General features: G+C 38.8%; 1 protein-coding gene across 1 annotated transcript in view; it reads left to right on the forward strand.

Moving 5' to 3' along the window:
* Positions 1 to 1781: 1781 nt before the first annotated feature.
* Positions 1782 to 25092, forward strand: part of LOC124256072 (1-phosphatidylinositol 4,5-bisphosphate phosphodiesterase gamma-1-like) — an 85180-nt gene continuing 61869 nt past the window's right edge. The window contains exon 1 of the mRNA XM_046690003.1: positions 1782 to 1974. Coding sequence (XP_046545959.1) covers positions 1782 to 1974 — 193 coding nt within the window. The remainder of the gene's footprint in view (positions 1975 to 25092) is intronic.

The raw sequence follows: 25092 nt of genomic DNA on the forward strand, positions 1-25092 counted from the left end.
CGAGCATAGTTCTGGACAAATCCCGATGGCCCGTGAGTTATTTGATTGTTCCGCGCCGCTCTCGGCCCAACTCTGTGAAGCCAGACTGTAATTAATCGGATCTGGATTAGTGATTACATGACATCTGATTGGCTAATCCAATATCTATTTCGTGTTTTAGTTCCCCCAAAACTAGAAAAGTAGGCCACGACTACTGTTTGTCTACTATAGATGATAAAACCAGACTACGGACTTATCATTGCTGAAGTAAACTGACGAACAAAAGAAAGTACCCACCGGGTGCTTTGTGATTATTTCCCCCAAAACAAACAAAGAACATATTTTAAAAAATGTTTTGATCGTGACTTCATAGAAACAAACTTTGCATACTTGTAGCCCCAAATGTTGTTGTTTTACATAATCCCCAAATATCAGATTGTACTTTTAGTTTGTAGGGGCGGTGGGGTAGCCTAGTGGTTAAAGCGTTCGCTCGTCACGCCGAGAACTCGGGTTCGATTCCCCACATGGGCACAATGTGTCGTTATATTGCTATAAGCGGAGTAAAATTAAACTCACTCACTCACTTTAGTTTGTATATGATTGAGAATTAAATTAGTGTAGGAGAAGGTAAAACACAGTGTGCGTAAATCGGCAACTCTGAGTTATACAGTGTGCACTCCGGCTTTTATGTTTTCCCATGAAGATCACCCGTGGAGGTCCGGGTTAGAATGAACCTTCAGTAACCCATGCTTGTCGTAAGAGGCGACTAACGGGATCGGGTGGTCAGGTATCGCTGACTTGGTTGACACATGTCATGGTATGTCAGTTGCGCAGATCGATTCTCATGCTGTTGATCACTTGATTGTCTGGTCCAGACTCGATTATTTACGGACCGCTGCCATATAGCTGGAATATTGCTGAATGCGGCGTAAAACTAAACTCACTCACTCACTCACTTAAAGCGGCGTAAAACTCAACTCACTAACTCGTCGCCTGAAGCTCTTTCAAATCTTCGTAGAAAGAGCATGTACAATTACCAAAAATACTGCAATGCTCCTTGCAATGTATGTAATGTTTACTATTGAAATTGAATGTTGAAGTTATTCGTTTTGTCACAGAGTCTTGAGTGTCGGATGTTTGTTTCACTCTGATGCATGTGAGGGGCGGTGGGGTAGCCTAGTGGTTAAAGCGTTCGTTCGTCACGCCGAAGACCCGGGTTCGATTCCCCACATGGGTACAATATGTGAAGCCCATTTCTGGTGTCTCCCGCCGTGATATAGCTGGAATATTGCTAAAAGCGGCGTAAAACTAAACTCACTCACTCACTCTGATGCATGTGGCCATTATGCAATGTGAAACAGATCTCAACTTCAAAGACAAGATCCTGAAATGAACCGCATCTGTCGCATTATTCGACATTTAGTTTGAATATTCCTACATTTCCAAGGGAACCGCTGGCACTATTAATGGAATTCGTTTGGGGAATAGAACTTTGGGAGAACGCTTGCAACACTGGGCTACCCCACAGTTTCTGAACAGATATGTGCGCATTGTTTTCCAATCATTCCGAGCTAGTGACGCCTGACTACATTAGAGATAGTGATACTGTCCACACTAATACCGCGTTTAATTCGTTAAATCATCAATTCGTGCTTGCGTGAAAATTACATACCATTAGCAACCTATTTTCTCTGCTGTGGAATCCGATGTAGCCAAACACATAAGCGCGACAGGCGTTCAATTGAAAACGACATTAGTCGGCCGGGTAGTAGTATTTAGGGCACAGTAGCAGAGAATCAAAGATGGCCGCCCCCATCACAAACGGTGGGTTGCCTGGCCCCGATGTTGTGGAAGTATTGCGGCCAATTGAAAGGGGTCTGGTCGCTACCGTCTTCTTTTATCGAAAGAAGCCAGAAAGAAGAACCTTACGGATCAAATTAGAAACTCGACAGTTGATGTGGATCAAAAGTCAAGGGAGCAGGCCTGAAGGAACAGGTGCGTGTCAAACTTCTAAGTTCTATTCCTCGTTTTAACTTGGTGCCAGATTTTGAATAATGGTCCTCGTCTTGGACAAAATGAGATTTTCGCTTATTTTGAGAAAATATAGTTTCCGATTTCTCCAGCAGAAGAAAACGAAAACACTGCATAATAACTGTATACATAAGTGGAATATTGGGCATTTTTTCATGGAATGTCAAAGGTGACTAATTTCTGTTCTTTGTAAAATTCCGATCTGTCATTCATGAATCAGGGATCCTGAGTATGAACTGGCATTTTCAGGGACTTATGTCAGTCATGTGTTTTTAGGTTAAAATGTTTTCTTAAATGTCACTTTGTATGCTTTGAATTACAGTTACCTTGTAACACTTTAAAAAAGTTGTCTTCATCATGTTCATTGTAAAGATATTCAAATGTGTATGTCCCGTATGACTAATTAAGTGTATTTGTTAGTACTTGTCATGACTTATCGTAACCTGCTCAAAGTCCAATATTTAGACCCACTTCTTCAGCAAGTGACAGTAAAATTTCCTAACTTGTAATTAATATTTCCTTAGGCTTCAATAGATACACAATCTTGTGAATAGGATACTCATAGTAAATAATATATAGGGTGATTAGGGCTGGGATGATACACTATGTCACGATACAATATGTATCGCAACATTTTACTTGCAATACGAATCATACACCTTGAAAGAATGACACAGTATTAAGATTGAAAAATGATTTATTTCAAGTTATTTGTGTAGCCTGCAACCTCTTTGTATCGCGGTACTTGACAAATCCGTGATCGGAAATAAAATGACGAACTTTTAAGGCCTATTTTATTATTATATCCGATTAACATGACATTTAATCAACACATTAGTGAGAAAAATATTATTTTAACTTTGATAGTGTTTCAGCGAGAGCCATTAGACGAACGAAGCCAGTTAATATTTACCAAAGGATAGAACTCCATCGTATCGCGGTAAACATTAAAACTCGGATTGCAAGACGAAGTCGGAAACAAAAAATGAAATTGCTTAACTCACCATGTAATGTGAAATCAGTTGAGATATTTTTTGTAATCCAAGGTGCACAAAACAGTATCCATTATAAAATTTTATTCAAGGAAAACACCAAACTTCCAAAATATATCATATTCATCATGAATTTCTTAATATTTCTTCATACTGTTTCATTTTTTATTTATTTTAGGCATGATTTCAAACATATTTCAATGCAAAATATCATTTGAAATAATGTGATAAAATAAATAAATAATTATGTGTACAACAGTATGATAAAATCCTTTCTATATTTCTATTTTGTTAAAGTGTGCAAAATTGTTTTCATTGAACAGGGATCATTTTACACTTTTTGTCCTTATTTGAAGTACAACATTTGGTATTCACCGGGAGATAAATAAAGCTCATGACGTCACTTCCGCTACCTTATATGGCAACAATGAGATGCAGACGACCTAGTTCAGTTCGAGTGGGAAGGGTCATATACGACATGTAAATAGCATGTATTTCATGGATGGGGGTCAGACAGATTCCAAAGATTCCAGAGTTTAATGTTAATATTTCTGCTGGTTACTACTTACGAAGATTTGATACATCCTGCTGGTTTCTAAAAAGTAAACACTCGACTGACGTCTGGCTGTCGATTTACATATGCAAATCACCGCTAGGAGGCGAGCCTCGCGCAGAAAACCCGAAATACCGTTTGCCACGATACCATGGATGCCGCGATACAACGAGGTCCGAGCATATAACAAGATCACTATTGTAATAAACAAACAAGTAAATCTGTCATACTTTTGCACGTTTTTGATTGTTTCAAACTTCTTTGCCGAGGGTACTCACTTTAGAATCTTAGATAAATCTGATTGAAAACAAGGACATTGTCTTCTCTTGTCAATTAGCATGATTAGACTAATGAATAAATTATATAACCTAAATATTTTTTTGCAACAGTACATAATACAGTGATTATATTATGACATTGATGACATGTGAACCTAGACTAACCCTTAATCTCTGAATATATTTAATTTTGCTTGAAACAAACATTTCCTGTTAAATTGAAAAGGAGCCCCTGCGATGGGAGATTCAGAATCTGAGGAAATCTAGACCTGCTTCATTTAGGTCTTTAGAGTTGCAGAAAGAGCGAGGCAGAAGGAAAAATAATGTGGTTCATGGACTATGAGAGATTATCTACAGTTTACCATACAAATTGTTGATGTTGTTTTGGTTTTTTTCATGTTATTTTTGCTAGCCTATTTATAATGATTATGATGTCAACAAAAGTTGTCGAATGTGTTTTCTTTACAGTTACATAATACTTCCTTCATTAACATTTACCATCTTTGAAAATCTTTTTCACAAACTGACGACCAGAAATATGCTAAATATAATCTATTCAGTAACTGTTGGATGCCTAGTGGTTAAAGCATTTGTTCGTCATGCCGAATACCCAGATTTGATTCCCAGCCCATTTCTGGTGTCCTCCATTGTGATATGGCTGGTATATTGTAGTATATGAAATAAGGCCCATCCGACAGAGCCTGAGACGTGTTAGATTTCAGACGGACGGTCTAAATTTACAGCTAGCCAGCCCGAAGGTCTGGTACAAAATTTAGATGTTATATACATCTGAGTCATGTATTGGTGTCTGGTCTGGTTAAATCCATTTTGGACTGGTAACATTTTGAAGTTACCAGCCCTGATGTCTGACTGTGGTTTTGGCTTATTTCATACACTGTATATTGCTAAAAGCGGCATAAAACCATACTCACTCACTCTAGGAGAAGTCGATAAAATCATGGACCCCATGAAGACTCGTGGGATCAGGTGGGCCGACTTACTGACATGTTTGATGCAGGTCATCCTGTCCCAGCTGTCATCATGTAGGCATATGAATTAACGATTATGTCACCAGGGTGCATGATCCAGACGCTTTTATTGAGAGGCGGACGTGATATAGCTGGAATACTGTGCTGAACAACAAACCACATAAATATCCAAATACTATCTTCCTCCATACAAATCATCGAGTAAGAGTGAATTGCAGCATTTTTTGGTTTTGTTTTATATACTACCCATCAAAAGTTTAGACTCACTTAAAGAATTTACTATATGGTTACATTGAAGATGAATATCTCCAATAACTTGGGGGAACGAACTGCAACCTTATGCAGATGAATTGCACGAGGATCATGCATCAAATTGCTGAAGGGCATGTGCAAATATCGTGCACAGGAACAGCTGTGTTTTGGTGTAAAGTTTTGTTAAGAATTCACCAATTTTCACTTGAGTTTCATTATTTATTGAACTCATGACAATAATGTTTTCAATGTTACAAATTTGTTTTACAATACATACACTCAGCAATATTCCAGCTATATGGTGGCAGTCCGTAAATAATCGAGTCTGGACCAGACAATCCTGTGATTAACATCATGAGCTTCAACCTACACAGTTGAGATATGATGACCTGTGTCAATCAAGTCGGTGAGACTGACCACCTGATACTGTTTGTCGCGTCTTACAAGCATGGGTTACTGAAGATCAATTCTAACCCGGATATTCACGAGTACCTATCTCAGGGTTTTCACCAAAGTGTTGAATATTTCATACCAGCATCATTCTTACACCATGCTGATGTGATGTATCCAGAATACTGTTAAAATCAGTGTTAAACCATACTTACTCTATGTGAGGCGGGGCAGTTGGGTAGGTCAGGTCAGTGGTTAAAGTGTTGACTTGTCACACTTATAAAAGCGGGTTCAATTCCCCACATAGGTGCGATGTGGGGGCAGTTGGGTAGGTCAGTGGTTAAAGTGTTGGCAATTTGTGCAATGTGGGGAGCCCATTTCACCACCAAAAAAGCGGGGTTCAATTCCCCACATAGGTGCAATGTGGGGAGCCCATTTCTGGTTTATTGTTGGAATAACAGTGATATTGTTGGAATATTTCTGAAAGGCGGGCGTATAACCACACTCACTCACTCAATTCCCCATGTGTGGTGGGGAGCCCATTGGGTAGGTCAGTGGTTAAAGTGTTGGCTTGTCACTGAAAAACATTGGGGTTCAATTCCCCACATAGGTGCAATGTGGGCAAGTGGGGAGCCATTTCTGGTTTCCACCAGCAGTGATATTGTTGGAATATTTCTAATAACGGCGTAAAACCTTACCCACTCACCATGAGGGCTCAGTGGAACATATCAATTTCCCCAACATAGGTGCAATGTGGGGAGCCTCTCTGGTTTCCACCAGCGATATACTTGGCGGTAAAACCTTACTCCACCCACTCACCATGGGCTCGTAATCTTACACATGATATACATGACGTCATGGTTGGCCTTGTGTTTAAGGAGGAGACAGAAGTGTATATTAACGGCAGAGGATGCTTGTTATGAAAATTACAAATATTAGTTTCTAGGAAAATGTCAGGAACAATATATTACCTGGCCAGGTGTTCCAAATTAACGAGATAAAATCGTCAGTAGTCAGTATATATGTATCTGGGTATTATATTGTGTTGTGGCATTGTGTCTCACCGGGACGACACAATAACACCAGCATTACTCCAGCCCTCTACAAGCAGTAACACACAGACATAAACCCATGCATGCAGATCACTATTTTCGACCTGATATTTGTCTTCCTCCTTGTTTAGAAAATAAATATTCGCATGTTGTACTGATATACAGATAGACAAACAGACAGACAGGCTTGCTGGAAGGAATGTTGATACTTAGCGCTGTAATCTGTGATTCGGCATTATACCCTGTTTTTCCCCACCCTACCTCTGCCATTGCAGGCCAGTGTTACCATGGTAGCACTGTCAATACATTAGACTGAAGTTTTATTACAGGTAATGACACATGTGGCTCACTTAAACATGATATCGCTCAGTATAGTGTTCATAGTAAATGTGCAGTGTACCAGATGAGTTAGTCTCTGCATGTACATTTAAACAAAAATAGTTTCCATTACCTGATTGTTTTTCAGCTCTTGTGTTCAAATACAAGACTCATTTGACTTTTGAATATTTATTTACATGTATTCCAAATTAAGCGGGGTGGTGGGGTAGGAGTTCGATTGTCATGCTGGAGACCTGGTTTCGATTCCACACAGTGTTTGCCCTAGGCATAAAAAATTAGGAGTCATCATTACTCCCTGGTGTCATGAGAGAGAGTCATGGACATGTTTTTGGGAACTTCAGATTGGAACTTAAGTCAAGACGTCAACTGTGATTGTTTAATAAGAACAAACCAACGAGGCAGGTCAGGTATTTAATCAGCACTAAGCAGTTAACTGGCAAACATTTAGTTTAAGAAGTTTAGATTATTTGAACTAAGGGCTCAGTTGTATTGCGTCAACAATGATGGAAGCTTCGAAATTCACTGTGTATTTGAGATAATTTGTGCGTCAAATATGCAGGTTTTCTGCGTCATGGCAAACAGGGGTACAACATGTGAAGCCCATTTCTGGTGTCCCCTGCCGTGATATTGCTCGAACATTGCTAAATACAAGGCTATCCCACAGCCCCTTCCTAGATTGAGGGTAAAAGTGTTTGTTTGAACTGCCATTGCTACATCGATTTTAATGATGCAAAAAGACTTTAGACACCAAGAGGAAATTATATGCATCATTCTCCATGTTTATGGGAAGAAGATGATTTCCTGTCTGTAAAACCATGGCTATGTGTCCTGATCAGGGAAAACTTCTACTTGGAATTCATTTCAAATTTGTCATCATTATTGATTTTTCAAGAACACCCTTAATAGTTTACTGTTATCACTAGGAGAACTTAATAGTTTACTGTTATCACTAGGAGAAACTAGAAGTGTACTTATAACTGCAGTATGCTTTCAAGGACGTGGTCCCTGAAAGATCAGCGTGACCTGAATGTACTATGGGTGTAACAACTGATTAGAAATATTTCCCTTTCCTGTGGTAGAGATGAGGTTTTAATGTCATATATGACAGGGAGCGCTGCACCGACTGGACAGGAAAATAATGCATTTGTTAATAATTTCTCTTTCAATTTCCTTTGTCAATTTGAGTGAAGAAAATGTGGGTATGTCATTGAATTTGTTGTGTTTGTTAGGTGTTGCCTAGTAACTGCTCTGTGTATGACATCAATGTATTTTCCCTTGAAGATGTGGGTTAGAATTGATCTTCAGAGAATCTGCTTGTGCTTAGAGGAGACGAACAGAGTTGGGTCACTGGTTAGGCTTGTGGACTTGGTTGCTATATGTCATAATATGCCAGTTGTGTAGACAGATGCTCATAATGTCAATCACTGGATTGTCTGACCCAGGCGCTATTATTAACAGCACCACCATCATATGTCTGGAATGTTACAGAGTGTCGCATTGAACAAAAAACAAACAAACCTTTCGCCGGAATTTTTCCGGGTTAGAATGTGCCTTCAGTAACCCATGCTCGTCGTAAGAGGTGACTAACGGGATCAGGTGGTCAGGCTCGCTGACTTGGTTGACACATGTCATCGGTTCCCAATTCGATGCAGATCGATGCTCATGCTGTTGATCACTTGATTGTCTGATCCAGACTCGATTATTTACAGACTGCCGCCATATAGCTGGAATATTGCTGAGTGCGGCATAAAATTAAACTAAGTCACTCACTCACTAGTGAGTGAGCGAGTTTAGTTTTACACCGCTTAGCAATATCCACGGCGTGGGACACCAGAAATGGGCTGCATTGTACCCATGTGGGGAATCAAACCCGGGTCTTCGGTTTGACAAGCAAACGCTTTAACTACTAGGTTACCTGACTGTCCCACATTTCTTAACCATGATAAAGCCAACCTGTCCTGCAGGGTAAGTGGTTATGTTTGTACACGTCCTGCTTTATCATGACTATTTTCACTTGCCGTCTTTATATTATGAAGTTCTACGCTGTCAGGTAGTTTTACTTTTTTCTGTAATGAACCTTTAGTTAAGTATGCTTTATGACAGACAGTACAAAATAATTCACAGTCACCGCCGTTTATGTTCATCTCTACATTTTCAAACTCACTCAACAGATCAGAATAGGAGCAAATAGTGTTTAAAATCATATAAATTTTCATTGTGCACAGATTCGCTTTCTTGGGCTCGAGTCATCCAGGTGATTAGGTTCAGTGAGTGTGTCTTATCTAATACTCGTGTATGAGTCTGCCATGCATCTTGGTATGGATTGTCGACGTCCCTTGGGAACTAGTTTCAAGACAACATATGTTGTATTTCAGATTACACTTTCTCTCTAAAGTACAAATTCTTGTACTTTTGTTAGGTCCGCCCAGAGAGCGGAAGGTTGCGGGTTCGATCATACCAAAAGACGTTAAATTATGGTATTTGTTGGTCCCTGCATGTCGCTCGGCATTAATGGGTACCACAAGGACTGGTCGGCTTGGAGTCAGTATAATGTGTCTGAGTGGGGTATTCATGCTTCACTGCGGCTAGCACTATAAAACCAGCTTCAGTCTGGGCTAGTACAAGCAGCCACACATACACCTACACACGCATGGACATCGTCATATGAACAAAATATTCTCAAGCTCGACCTTAAACCCAATTTCACCTCACCTCACCTCACTTTTGTTAGGTTGAGTCCCATCCAGGAATCAAACCCACACCTTCATTGCTGACCAATGTTATGGGTGCCTCACTCTGAGGGTGTGGGTTCAAATCCTGGATTGGTCTCATCCTAACAAAAGAACTAGAATCTGTACTTTACTGAGAAAATGTAATACTAAGTACAACATATGTTGCATTTGACCTCTTTTTATATGGCAATGTGTGCTCATAGTTTCAAGTCCTGATGTACAAACACATTTTCTGTATATTTCTTGAACAGTATTCTGTAAATTTTTAACATAACCACTTGCTGGAGTGGAAGACTTACTTGCTGGAGTGAAATACTTTTCTCTCACTTCTTTCTCATCCTGGTCATATTGGCAGTTATCAATACAAGGGGATATAAGTAGACTTTTTAGCCCAAAATATATAGGTGTGAAGTAAAATGAAAAGGATATTTTGTACTATCCTCTAATCTGAAATATTTAAGTTTTGTATGCACCTTGTTAACCCATACTGAATATGTGAATATTTAAAAAATAAGTGTCAAATGTTATTACATTCTTCTAGTCTGATCGATAGCTTATGCTTTCAATGGCTGCCTTATTGATATTGTTATTTTGATGATCCAGACAACTATGTCATATCAATTTATTGTTAATAAATCTGTAAACATTAGTGTTGGGAATTGGTTGAAATCTCACAATTGATGGTTGGTCCAATACCAACGACCAATCATCGATAAAAAATTGGTTAGCGTCATTTTTTAGATTTTCCTATTCAGGTTGTAGTTGCAGATAAGTGTAAAGAAAAAAACGTTTGGTTCTCTGTTGTTTTTTTAAGAAACTGCACAAATTATATTTGCAGATTTCACATCCAGTGTAAAATGATTCAGTTCCAGTGTAACATTAACTTCCCAGATTCTTCAGGAATATTCAGTCATGACTTTTCAGAAAGTGAAGTGAGTTTTTTTAGAAATAAACACGTTTTCAGGCCCTGACAACGTCCTAGAATATGTTCCATCATCAAGTATTTCAAACTCTATTACAGCGGTTCCAAAATCTTTTGTGTTTGATTATGAGAAAATGTGATCGATTGCTTGGTCGTTTGGCCACTGCGACCAATCTTCGAAAATTTCAATTTATCGGACCACCACTAGTAAACATCATGTAAACCTGGGACGATGGGGTAGCCTCGTGGTTAAAGCGTTTGCGCGTAACGGCCGAAGAGCTGCGTTCAATTCCCCACATGGGTATAATGTGTGAAGCCCATTTCTGGCTTCCCCCGTCGGAATATTGCTGGAATATTGCTAAAAGTGGCGTAAAACTAAACTCACTCACTCACTCACTCACTCACTCGAGAGCAGGAATTCCTGAACACTATCATGACAGCAATAATAGTTAAGCTTCATTTGTCATGGGCCCATAAACTAACCCTGTTATCATCCAACCAATTTCCTGTCAGTGGCATTGGTATTCAATATGGCAACACCCATGTTAAGCCGTGAGATTGAGAGTGTCACCAATAAATATTTTGATGGGATGCAAACATAGGTTTTCAGTCATTTTAGTTGGTCAAATTATAGCATTTTCCATTAAAGGAATCATGTTGAGTATTATCTGTAGAATCTTAGGCAGAGCACAGAAAATATTTCATAAATGTGTTTCAATTTATACTGAGCTATGGCAGGCAAATCAAGCACTATTTTGATCACTGAGTACACCAACTTTAAGGCTTCAAAGTAATATTATTCAATGGTGGTGGAGTAGCCAAGTGGTTAAAGCGTTAGCTCGTCACACCGAAGATCCTGGTTCGATTCCCCACATAGGGACAATGTGTGAGGCCATTTCCGGTGTCCCCTGAGTGACATGATACTGCTGGAATGTTGTTAAAAGCGGCATAAAACCAAGCTCACTCACTCACTCACTCACATTATTCAGTGTAGTTGTGATGAATGAAGTATCACTGACAATGTAATGACGTCGAGGTGGAGTAGCCTAGTGGTTAAAGACCACAGTTCAGTTCCCCGCATATGTACAAATGTGAAGCCCATTTCTGGTGTACTCCTTCATGATATTGCTGAAGTATGGCTAAAAGTGGCTTAAAACTAAATTCACTCACTCACTCACTCAGTGACAGCTTTTATTCTTCAAGTTGCAACGCAATCAAAGGAATGTAACTCTAATCTGAAGCAGCACCGTCATCCTTGCTGAGCAATACACAGATAACTATGGATTCATAGTTTAATAATGTATACTGAACAGCAAAAGAAACGCAAGTTTCGGAAAAATGAAATCTCATAAAGTAAGCGTTCATGTTTATGTCTTCTATTTTAAAAAAATGACAAAAAGCCATAGTTGTGTTTCTTTTGCTGTTCAGTATATGACTTGTAACTTTTTGTAATTTTTCCAATTCTCTTTGTCTTATCAGTGATTTGAATTAAACATATTTTATTCACAAATGTGAAAGGGATTTGGGACAAGTTATTCGACTTAAAATAACCACTCCTCATAATTACATACATCCATTTTCAATATTATTCAGCTTAGGAAGGAATAGAGAAAAAATATAAGAAAGTTCAAGAGAGAATAGAGGAAGGGACCCATTGTATGCACTCACTGAAAAACGTTTTGATTTATAAATAAAGTTTGTACACATTTGATGTAGATTTATTGATGACACATAAGGCCCATGTGTGCGGAAATTGGGACATTTTAGAATTCTGCTAGCCAGTGCTGCAAGGGTGTGCTCTAGATCCTTCACTGTTAGATCTTTTACCATGAAAAGGACCATGAGTCCAAATATAAAGCCCAGAATGAGCACTGATATAACTCCATCCAAGCATTCAATGCATAACATTTCCCAATGCTTTTATCACGAAGATTTTCTGATCTTGTGTTCAATATCCAGAGTGGCCTGTGTCATGTGTTTTATGCAAGCAGGGTGCCCTAATGGACAAAATGGCCAGAGGCTTAAAGATGAGCTGAAAAACCCAACTGATCAGGTTACAAAGTAATAGATTCTCTTGCCTGGAATGATCTGTGACCTGGGAAGATAGTAATTGACCGCCCACGGTCATCTTTGAGAAGGATTCACACTTATAGCCCATATTGGTTCATCATTATGTAAGGATGTGCGTCTCTTGAACTATAGGAGTGCATTCGGCAGGGTTAGTGCAAAATGGCCGTGTTTTATCTTACTTATTTTTTCCTTGTAGTATCAGAGAGTTGGATTAAATAGTGCTTTGATCTGAATTTCTTTTATCTCCTTGTGGCATAGAGGTGAGAAAACTTTATGGATGTAAACGTTTTGGTATAGATTCCTAGACAGTTTTTACAAGCATGAAAACGGTATAAGAATATATACTGAAATGTCGCTATTGTGAAAATATAGAAGTTGATCATTCATAAAGTTTTGTCATCTCTATACCACCAACTTCTAGAATGCCACTCATACAAATCCCTCCATGTGGCAGTCGCATAAAAACTTCCATAGATCACAGTGTTCCCAATGGCTTGGAAAAGCCTGAAATTGGAATATTTTACCCCAAAAGGCCTTGAAAAGGCCCTAATTGCCTGCGATTTGCCTTAAAAACGCCCCATGTTCAGCAAAACTTGTCAAGTTAGGATTTTACATTAAACTAAAACATAATAAAAGTGACAGTGCGTGTTAATTATCTCCATCGTGAAGCGAAATATTCCCATTGCAGCAATGTAGCTAAGACTATTTCCGTCTGATGGTTGGTCCCATATTTGACCATTTGTGTGTATTCAACTACTTACTTGTTATATGTGTATCAATAGTCCCTTAAAATTGTTGAAAGAGCCATGAAAAGCCGGTAAAATTTCCTTAAATTTGAACCCGTGAAGGTCCCGGGTTAGAATTGGTCTTCAGTAACCCATGCTTGTCGTAAAAGGCGACTATGCTTGTCGTAATAGGCGACTAACGGGATTGGGTGGTCAGGCTCGCTGACTTCGTTGACACATGTCATCGGTTCCCAATTGCGCAGATCGATGCTCATGCTGTTGATCACTGGATTGTCTGGTCCAGACTCGATTATTTACAGACCGCCGCCATATAGCTGGAATATTGCTGAGTGCGGCGTAAAACTAAACTCACTCACTCACTCTATTTCAATGTCAAGTGTTCTAGTCATGATATGGCTGAGGTATTGCCGATGTGACGTTAAATAATAACTCACTCACTCACTCTATTGTGCCCCCACTGAGATGTTGCTGGAATATTGCTTTAAACAGAGTGTAAAACTAAACTCACTCACTGCACAGTGTTCAATAGTGTTCAGAATGTAGATCACTGGATTGTCTTTAGCCCTGACTTGATCTGGCTTCATATTGCAGAATGCAACATTAAAACAACACACTGTGGAAGGTGTTATGCTGTAGTTATGGTGAAAGTAATTAAAGAAATCGTGCACCTGAAGGCACGACGGGATGTGTCGCTGTAACCATGGAAACTGTTATTGATGCTGCAAACTCAGATGCTACTCGGAAAGCTTTGATCATGTCATACCTACAGGTCTTTGACCTTCCCACTCTTCTCAGATTATTTGCGTATGAAAAAAATAACTGGTAGGCTTAAAGTGCATCAGTTATACTGCGTTAGTATCATCAGTTTTCATCATTATCACTCTCATCAGAGATATCAGGGTGTTTAAGTGTGTGAGAGATAAGTCTTCTACTTTACCTGCTGAGGGTTCTCCTAAAGCATGTTAATTAATACCAGGGTAGAAAATATTGTGGTGTTAAGAAATTCTTAATTCCAACAGGGGCGGTGGGATAGCCTAGTGATTAAACCGTTCGCTCGTCGCACCGAAGACCCGGGTCGATTCCCTACATGGGTACAATGTTTGAAGCCCATTTCTGGTGTCCCCCGCCGTGATATTGCTGGAATATTGCTAAAAGCGGCGTAAACCATACTCACTCACTCACTTTATTCCAATACAATATGCGTACAAGGTTTTGAATATTGATACTAAATTATTAATTCTTTGTCAGATTAACATCTATTACGATTGCCAGAGTTAAGATGGACAAAGAGAAGGCTGAAACTTCAATTTTAAACATTTAATAGTTCCGCCTACTTCATATTTTGCATCTAGTAGATTAATTGCTGGTCTACATTGTCCAGACTTGTATTTTTCTAATAATAATTTGATAGTCAATTATTATGTGTATTGTGATACTTTTGCATTTAATATATATCAGCAGTAAATTTGATGACACTCTCTTGATATGGGATACTGATGATAATGTAGCTGTCTTCTACTTTATAGTGCCCATTTCATGATTTGATTGTTAGTTGAGACTTTATTTGATTGTTGGTTTGAGAGTTAATTGTTGGTTGAGACTTGATCCAATTGTTGGTTGAGAATCGATTGTTGGTCAAGATGTGAGTTGATTGCTGGTTGAGAATTGATTGTTGGCTGAGACATTGATCAATTGTTGGTTGGCTGAGACATGATCCATTGTTTGTTGGTTGAGACATGATCTGATTGTTGGTTGAGACATGTTGGTTGATTGTTGGTTGATTAGTGATTGATTGTTGTTGGTTGAGACATGATCCAATTGTTGGTTGAGAACTGATTGTTGGTTGAGACATGATCCCGATTGAGTGTTTGAGGATCCAATTGTTCTGATTGGTGTTTGAGACATGATCCATTTCGATTGTTGATTTGAGACACGTGATTGTTGGTTGAGACATGATGTTGGTTGACATTGTTGGTTGAGAATTGATTGTTGGTTGAGACATTGATCTGATTGTTGGTTGATTGATTGATTGTTGGTTGAGACATGATGTTGGTTGATTGTTGGTTGAGACATGATCTGATTGTTGGTTGAGACATGATCTGATTGTTGGTTGAGAACTGATTGTTGGTTGAGACATGATCTGATTGTTGGTTGAGAATTGATTGTTGGTTGAGACATGATCTGATTGTTGGTTGAGAATTGATTGTTGGATTTGAGACATGATCAATTGTTGGTTGAGAATTGATTGTTGGTTGAGACATGATCCAATCTGAGTTTGATTGTTGGTTGAGAGACATGATCTGATTGTTGGTTGAGAATTGATTGTTGGTTGAGACATGATCTGATTGTTGGTTGAGAATTGATTGTTGGTTGAGACATGATCTGATTGTTGGTTGAGAATTGATTGTTGGTTGAGACATGATCAATTGTTGGTTGAGAATTGATTGTTGGTTGAGACATGATCCAATTGTTGGTTGAGAATTGATTGTTGGTTGAGACATGATCTGATTGTTGGTTGAGACATGATCTGATTGTTGGTTGAGAATTGATTGTTGGCTGAAATATGATCCAATTGTTGGTTGAGAACTGATTGTTGGTTGAGACATGATCGATGATTGTTTGAGGCGTGATCTGATTGGTGTTTGAGGCATGATCCGATTGTTGGTTGAGACGTGATTGTTGGTTGAGACATGAACGATTGGTGATTTGAGATTTGATTGTTGGTTGAGATAGATCTGATTGTTGGTTGAGAATTGATTGTTAGTTGAAATAAGTACATGTCAAAATATTTAAAGTAAGTGTCCATCAATTATTAATTTTATATCTATATTACAGAGTAAAAATGTTAATATCATCAAGGATGTATGTCTATTTTTATGCTCTGTTGACAAGAAACACAGATCTGAGTGAAATACATATGTGCTCTAATTATCCATCAATTTATGTATATGTATTTTGGGCGGAGGCCTGTTACTGAAATAAAAGTATCCAGTATCAATTTAGTGTGAACCGCCTCCGTTGTGTAGTGGTTAGAGCGTCTGCCGAGAGCGGAAGGTCGTGTGAGGTCGCTGGTTCGATCCCGACTTCGTCATACCAAAAGCGTTAAAATGTAGTGGTTAGAAGCGTCTGCCGGAGAGCGGAAGCTCGCGGTTCGATCCCGACTTCGTCATACCAAAAGAGCGTTAAAATGTAGTGGTTAGAGCGTCTGCCCGAGGAAGCGGAAGGTCGCGGGTTCGATCCTCGACAGCGTCATACCAAAAGAGCGTTAAAATATGATACTTGTTGGTCCCTGCCTGGCTTTCGGCATTAATGGGTACAACAAGGACTGTGGAACTTCGAGTCAGTATAATGTGTCTGAGTGGGGTATTCATGCTTCACTCGCGGCATGGTACCTCAGTGGGCTAGCACTATATAACCAGCTTGAGTCTGGGCTAGTACAAGCAGCGCTTTATACACATACGCACGCATGCACGTCGTCATATGAGGCGAAATATTCTCAAGTCACGTTAAACCCAATTTCACCTCACCTCACCTGTTCTGTTCTGATTGTCAGTGAAGACTTGTTTGTTGGCTGACACTTAAGTGGTTACAGTTTGTTGTGATACAAGTAGAATATTCCTGAAGAACAAATGTGTGTGATTTTCATGGTTGCCCAACTTCAAGTTCAGTTGCCTTGGTGTATTGTTGTGAAAAATTGTAGCCATGTGTTGGAAGTCATAAAAGTTTGAGGACACTGACATTTGAGTGAGTGTTGTTTGGAGAGAGCTACTGAGCAATACTTTTGGACTGGAACTGATGCTACATTAATCTTTTGATGATGATGATGATGATGATGATGAGGGAGGGAAGGAGTTTAGTTTTATGCCACACTCAGCAATATTCCAGCTAAATGGCGGCGGTCTGTAAATAATTGAGTCTGGACCAGACAATCCAGTGATCAACAGCATCAGCATCGCTCTGCGTAATTGGGAACCGATGACATGTGTCTGATGATGATGATGAGTGAATACGGTTTTACAGTGTTTTAGCAATATTCACACATTATGCTCATGTGCTGAAACCAACCAGAGTATTCTGACATGATAAGCATGCGCACTAACTAGCCCCAGGTGTATCATGTATTGGTTCCAGGCTAACCAGTGGGATGAACAATGACCAGCTGGGTCAAGGCAAGGTGAAAGGCAATTAGCCAGGTTGCAGAGCCTAAACACTAGATGCAATCTGACCTCATCTTACAACAAACATAGGTCACTGAAGACCAATTGTACTCCAGAATACCCACAAGGGTCTTATCTAGAGCTGCAGCAAATCATGTATGACGCGAATATGATACATATCATGAATACTTGGAATAATATGAATATGGGTAAGGAACCGATGTTGAAGAAGGAATACCAATATTGGGTAGCGATTACAAATCTTGTCTAATGACATGACATTTTTTAAATCTGTTTTAAGCCTGTAACCACATTAAAGTCAGATAAAATATATTCATAATGTTGACCGTAGTCCAACCTGTATATTCAGTTTGATAAATAACACCCAAATTCATGTAAAGACACATCTGTTTAAAACGGTTGTGAATATTCGATTCTAGTAATTGCCAATGATGAATTGAATTCATGAAGGGAAATGGTTCAGTGTACTGAATACACTGGTGATTGTAACATTCAGGTGACAAATAACTGTAGCACTTTCTTCCAATGTATTACATGGTCTAGTGGTTAAGTGTTAAATCTGGTTTCCGGTTTCCCACATGGGTATGATATGGGAAATCCATTTTTGGTGTCCCCTGTCGTAAGCGTAAAACCATATACTCACTCACTCACTCACTCACTCACTCACTCACTCACTCACTCACTCACTCACTCACTCACTCACTCACTCACTCACTCACTCACTCACTCACTCACTCCACTCACTCACTCGACCCGTGAAGGTCCGGGTCTATTAGAATAGCCCTTCAGCAACCCATGCTTGTTACTAGTGTTGAAAAAGGCGACTAAAGGGATCGGGTGGTCAGGCTTGACTTGGTGACACATTCCCACATTGGGTATGCTCATGGTTGATCCATTGTTGGGTTCGATATTTCCCCATATAGCTGGAATATCGATGCGAAAAAACTCACTCACTCACTCACTCACTCACTCACTCACTCACAAATTTGAAAAATATCAAAGGGACAATTTGTATCAGTTAATGTTGAAGGACTGAATTACATGGGTATGATATGGGAATCCTCCCCTGTTCACTCCATATACCACTCACTCACCACTCACTCACTCACAAATTTGAAAAATATCAAAGGGACTGGCAGTTAATGTTGAAGGACTGAATTGATTTGAATTACCTGGGGACTCCACTCACTCACTCACTCACTCACTCACTTACTCACTCACAAATTTGAAAAATATCAAAGGGACAATTTGTATGGCAGTTAATGTTGAAGGACTGAATTGATTTGGATCGCTATACCTGATGCTTTGATTTCATGCCTTATTTGTTCTATAAAACACCTCAACAAGTACAAAGTGCTTGTTCTATATACTATAGCACAGTACTTTGCTTCCTATTGACTCTCAGTATTGCTAAAGCAGGGTCGAGCCGGACAGAAATGGAGTAATAGTTCATTAGTCCCGTCATCAGTGCCATGATGGTCGTGATGTAGTCAGTAGTTCTTTACTGTGCTAATATTTACACAACATAAACAGTCATAAAACTGCAGTGATCTGATAATGGTTTCCTAACACCTAGTTTTGTAGTTGATAAAACAATATGGTAAATTTCCTTCCATTTACTGGATACACGACCTCAAGCTTGAATGTTAATGTTTTTTCCACAAGGTGGACATTTCGAGATATATTGTCTCATGATGTAAGCTTTGAATTGACAACACTGATGTTACTGTTTACTTATTTGAATTATGTCTATTTTGCTAATGGTTTATTTATCGGAACTGATGCCGCTGATTGGATTGATTCTGTTGTGTATATAAGTAGTGTTTGCCGACAACTGATGTCCTATACAAGTGGCAGGCAGGATGAGCTAGACAGATTCCTGTCAGACAGTATTCATTAAGTGGATTCTGGAACAAAGTCCATGGTTTCGGTACGACTGAAAAAACAAATGATGCTTTGAGAGGAAAATGTAGTAAGGTTATACACTAATTTGGAAGACTCTGAATAAGTCTTGGGTCAAAAATGGCTGTGCTGTAAATCTTGTTATTAAATTAATGTGAGCATGTAATTAATGTGAAATATTTGAGTGTCCCTTGTCCTTTAATAAAGTGACATGATATTTCAGGACATGTTGATGTATGTTCTGTTTTGTTGGGTTCACTGTTAATGGGAAAAAGCAATGACATAATTATTTTAACAAAGCTGACACAAAGGTAGAATAAAGTTTCAGGTGCCTCTGTTGACAGTACTTACAGTGCTGCAGCCAGACTGCTTATCTGCGGGATTCCTGCTAATTGTACTTTACTGCTTACCTTGGTGCTTTGTATATAAATGCAAGCGCCAACAGTGGCGCTTGGGTTATCCGGGGTTATAATGGCCTTGATTGTTAGCGCTATGAGCATACCTAGTGTGGAGTTTGGCGCTATATAAATGGACACATTATTATTTATTATTATTAAATTTATAATACATAACACATTTTTATATATCGAGCGTGTAATTAATTTCGTAATACGACTTTTTTCCTTGAAAGCAATGTCAAACATTCGTAAATCAAAATCAAAGTATTGAAACTTTCGAAATTTTAAAATGAGGCTTCCTAAGTTCTGCACATTGCTAGTACGTCTATTTGCATATGGAACTGTAATATCAATTGCTGTAAGGGGATTGTTTTGCTGTACAGAGCTTGACTTGTTGTACAGAGTTTATCATCAAATCGTTTTGGCTGTCAAAACGTCAAAGAGAAGGATTACAGATTTTTGATCAGCAAATATGATAGTTCTTAACATTCAGTGTATGTCAGAGTCTTCATTCTTGGTAATCTTGAAAAGTAATCTAATTACCTTACCCATGTGGCGGTGATTACATGGCTCACTTAATTTAAAGGATTGCGTGAACCTTAACGTTGATTTGTTTTACTCAATCATAAGTGGATCATTGGATTTAAACCCAATCCACTTACCAGAAAAAATGCCCATGGAATTTTCAACCAAGCGGCTCCCACAAGAATACCATGCTTGTCGCAAGAGGCGCTTAACAGGTTCAGGTGGTCAGACTCACTGACTTGGTTGACTCATGTCCTCGTAACCCATGATCGATGTTCATGCCGTTGATCACTGGATTGTCTGGTCCAGACTAATTATTTACAGACTCGTGAAGGTTCGGGTTAGAATATTGATCTTCAGCAACACATGCTTGTCGTAAGAGGCGACAAACGGGATTGGGTGGTCAGGCTCGCTGACTTGGTTGACACATGTCATCGTTTCCCAATTGCGCAGATCGATGCTCATGCTGTTGATCACTGGATTGTCTGGTCCAGACTCGATTATATACAGACCGCCGCCATATAGCTGGAATATTGCTGAGTGTGGCGTAAAAGTAAACTCACTCACTCACTAGTTATTTACAGACTGCCACATGATATAGCTGGAATATTGCTGAGTGCGGCATTAATCAACAAACCAACCACAGTAATACGTCCTGATCATGTTGGGGTCATAATAGACATTATACCATTGGTGACACTTTTGACTTTCTTGGCGTTTTCCTCAGGCTAGCTATTCTCGAAACATTTGTAGCCCTATGAACTTCTTAACCCATTCTTAACTAGTGGTGTTCTGATTACTAGTAACTGAAATAATCGAAGATTGGTCGCAGTGACCAAATGTCCAAGCAATCGATCACATTTTCTCATAATCGAACACAAACGATTTTGGAACTGCTGTTTTAGTCTTTAAAACACTTGACGATGGAACATATCTTCGAAGTTGTCGGGGGCCTGCAAACTTGTTTAATTCTTAGAAAACTCACTTCACTAACAGAAAAGTCATGACTGAATATTTCTCTAAGACTCCAGGAAGTTTATGTTCATGATATATTAGTCATCACTTTAATGTAACAAGTTGCATCATCTTACACCTATCTGCAGTAACAACCTAGATAGGACAATCTGAAAAATGATGCTAACCAATTTTTTTTGATGATTGTTTGTTGGTAATGAAGCAATCATTAATTGTGAGATTTCAACCAATTCCCAACACTATTCTTAACACATTGGCTACGATCAAAGTTAAGAATTCTTAGGGCTACGAACGTTTCGAGAATAAGGGCCCTGTGTTGTATATATGGAGGAAGGTGGAAATAACATTCGGTTGAAAGCATTGTGATTACCAATTACTATTCTGCTGATAATTTTCAGTTCAAATATTTGAATACATTTTACCACATAGTAATCACATACAGTTATTCTAGGTCCCAGTGATTTGCCTGAACCTTGCTTGACTGGGTGTTACAGACTATTGGGTGTTGAAATTATCGGGGTGGGTGTTTTAAGATCTAATGCAGAGATAGTTGAATCAATGTACAGGTTCAGCAACCATGGTAACTAAAAGAAAACAATCATTATATTCACACCCAAACATCATAAAATCTTCCTTATGTGAAAAATGATTGTCACATCTAGAGGGTTGGAAATATCTAAGTATTAGCATGTTGTATGTAAAATAGTATCAGTACATGCCTATTCTGGCACACATGTATTCTACTAGCCCATGGATCCCTATAACACTGTGATCTTGTTAGCAGTTGTGCTGGAGTGATATGCACACTTCTACCCTGTGTCAAGCTGATCTTGTTAGCAACCGCCTCCGTGGTGTAGTGGTTAGAACGTCCGCCCGGAGAGCGGAAGGTCGCGGGTTCGATTCCCGGCCGCATCATACCAAAAGACGTTAAAATATGATACTTGTTGGTCCCTGCCTGGGGCTCGGCATTAATGGGTACAACAAGGACTGGTCGGCTCGGAGTCAGTATAATGTGTCTGAGTGGGGTATTCATGCTGAAATGCGGTGTGGTATCTCAGTGGGCTAGCACTATAAAACCAGCTGAAGTCTGGGCTAGTACAAGCAGCCGCACATACACATACACACGCATGCACGTGGTCATATGAGCGAAATATTCTCAAGCACGACGTTAAACCCAATTTCACCTCACCTCACCTGATCTTGTTAGCAGTTTTGCTGGAGTGATATGCACACTTGTACCCTGTGTCAAGGTGATTGTATGGTACAGTGTTATCTATCTTATCTTGTCTATCCAATAACCCCTGCAGGGATTTAGAGGGAGAATTTGTCTCATGTGACCCGTGCACAGTTGAGAAAATTCCTGCCTTTAAGACTGGTCATGAGAGCTAGTGGGAAGTCGTTTCTACCTGGAACGACCTCCAAACCTACTGAAAAGTTGCTGCTGTCTAAAAAAATATTTTATCTTTAAGACAACTCCAGAGTACAAGTGAAAACTTATGTCTACTTATCCTTCAGTGTTTGTACCACCCATGGCTACATGGGTACAATGTGTGAAGCCTATATCTGGTGTCCCCCGCCGTGATATTGCTGGAATATTGCTAAAACTGGCGTAAAATTAAACTCACCAAGTTGTACCACCCATGGAACTGCCTCCAAACCTGCAAAGTTGCGGCTGTGTGAAATTTCGTTCTTCTTTAAGACAAGTCCAGAGGACAAGTGAAAACTTGTTTCCATTAGCCCATAGAATGACCCCCACACCTACTTGAAGTAGACTTAGATTTTGTCTCTGAATATAATATATACTTTGATAGTAACAAATCCCATTTAAATTGAAAAGGAGCTCCAGTGAGTTGGGAGATTCAGAGGAAATCTAGACTTGATTCATTTAGGGCTTTAGCATTGCAGGGAAGGCATGTCAGGAGGGAAAATAATGTTCAAGGACTGTGAGGAAGACTAACTGTGAAGCTACTGCAGCCTAAGAAAGTTCTTTTTCTTTAGACTATTGCAAGACTAATGGATAGGGTCGGCATTGCAGAGAATTTTCATATTGCGATATATTGCGATGCGAAAGCATATATTGCGATACGTATTGCAATATATTGCAATAAATATTTTTAAACAAAAAACCACTTTAATCAGGTTAATACTTAATAAGTTAATATATAAAGCAAAAACACAACAAAATCATTTTGCTTGTTTAAGCTTTAACAACAGCTTTTAATCATGACAAAATAAATATGTAAATAATATTTGGCACAAATTGAAACAAGGAAATATCCAAAGATTTCAGAGTGTTACGAAGTTTTCCGAATGCAAGTAAAATACTGGTTTTCGATCAGCATATCGCAATTCGTATTGTTTTCATGTCTGAACTGGTAAATACCGGTAAACCGGTTATATTGCGCAGCCCTACTAATGGACACATGATTTCATTAGCCCATAGTCTGTAACTATTCTTGCTTAAACCAGACTTACTGTTTACATTTTCCGTAGGTATTATTTTGTTCCTATTTGTAGCAGAATTGAATGATTAGGAACTGGTTCAGAGTTATAGTTCTCGAATGATACATATCTATAAGGAGTAGTGCTGCAACTATCCCACTATGAGATGACATGATACCACAAGTGAGTGAGTTTAACTTCTTTATGTGGCATGTTTAGAAGTTGGAGAATCAGATAAGGACAAAACTTTATGGATGAACAACTTCTTTATTCGGATGAAGCGAGGTTTCGATACATTCGATACAGATTCTTGCATCATTGAGAAGCAAGTATGAGTCAGACTGAAACAAGTTGAAATATATATACACTAAAATAGTTAACAAAAACAACAAGACATTAATACAGAAGCACACTGACTCATACTTGCTTGACAACGATACAAGAATCTGTATCGTAACCTCGCATCATCCGAATAAAGAAGTTGTTTATCCATGAACTTTTGTCCTTATCTGAGTGAGTTTAGTTTTACGCTATTGGGATACGACAACATGTCGTCGCCTGAAAACCAGAGTGTTCTAAGTCACAAAAACCTATTTTCGCGAAATTCGATCTTGAAGTTTAGGACAACAATATCTTCTTCACTTTTCAATCGAATTCTTTCAAATTTTGCACATGCATGTGGCATGTTAAACAGGATCAGAAAATATTAAATTATATGCTCAATCTATTGAAATAAATAAGAAATTCACGAAAGATGATTGGAGATAGAACACTTGACCAAAGAAAATCGTGATTTTTCTCAAAACCAAAGTGTTCTAAGTGTAAAAAATCACAGCTAAAACTCAGCTTTCTTATATTATATCGATATTTGATTGTTATTTCCTTTTTTACCAGGTTGTATTTTTGTCGTTTAAACCTGTTTTTTTCTTTCATAAGAACTATATTTAATTAGATAAAGCAGAAATAAAACATGAGTTCCATCTCCATGTTGAATCACTTCAAAATTGGTAAATCTCGATCCCACCCATTGGATCTTCATGGGTCAATAGACATCATAGAATAGTTGCTAGGTAATCAAAATGACAGAACACTCTGGAGAAGTTAGTAGCTGATGTGTTAATCAATGTATATAGTAAAACAATGACCAAATAATTATTTGACATGTTTGAACAAATTGTCGAGAGTGTTAATTTATCGCGACAACAACCAGTGTCAACATTACTGTCAAATTAGAAATGAAAGATTGAATATTCTATTTTAGTGTTTGCGAATAATGAATTGAATTCTTGAAGGGATACAGTTTGATCACCGAATACACAAGTGTATTGTAACACCCTTAATGAGGAG

The sequence above is a fragment of the Haliotis rubra genome, unplaced genomic scaffold (assembly GCF_003918875.1).
Source record: "Haliotis rubra isolate DU_JTF1 unplaced genomic scaffold, ASM391887v1 Scf617, whole genome shotgun sequence".
NCBI lineage: Eukaryota > Metazoa > Mollusca > Gastropoda > Lepetellida > Haliotidae > Haliotis > Haliotis rubra.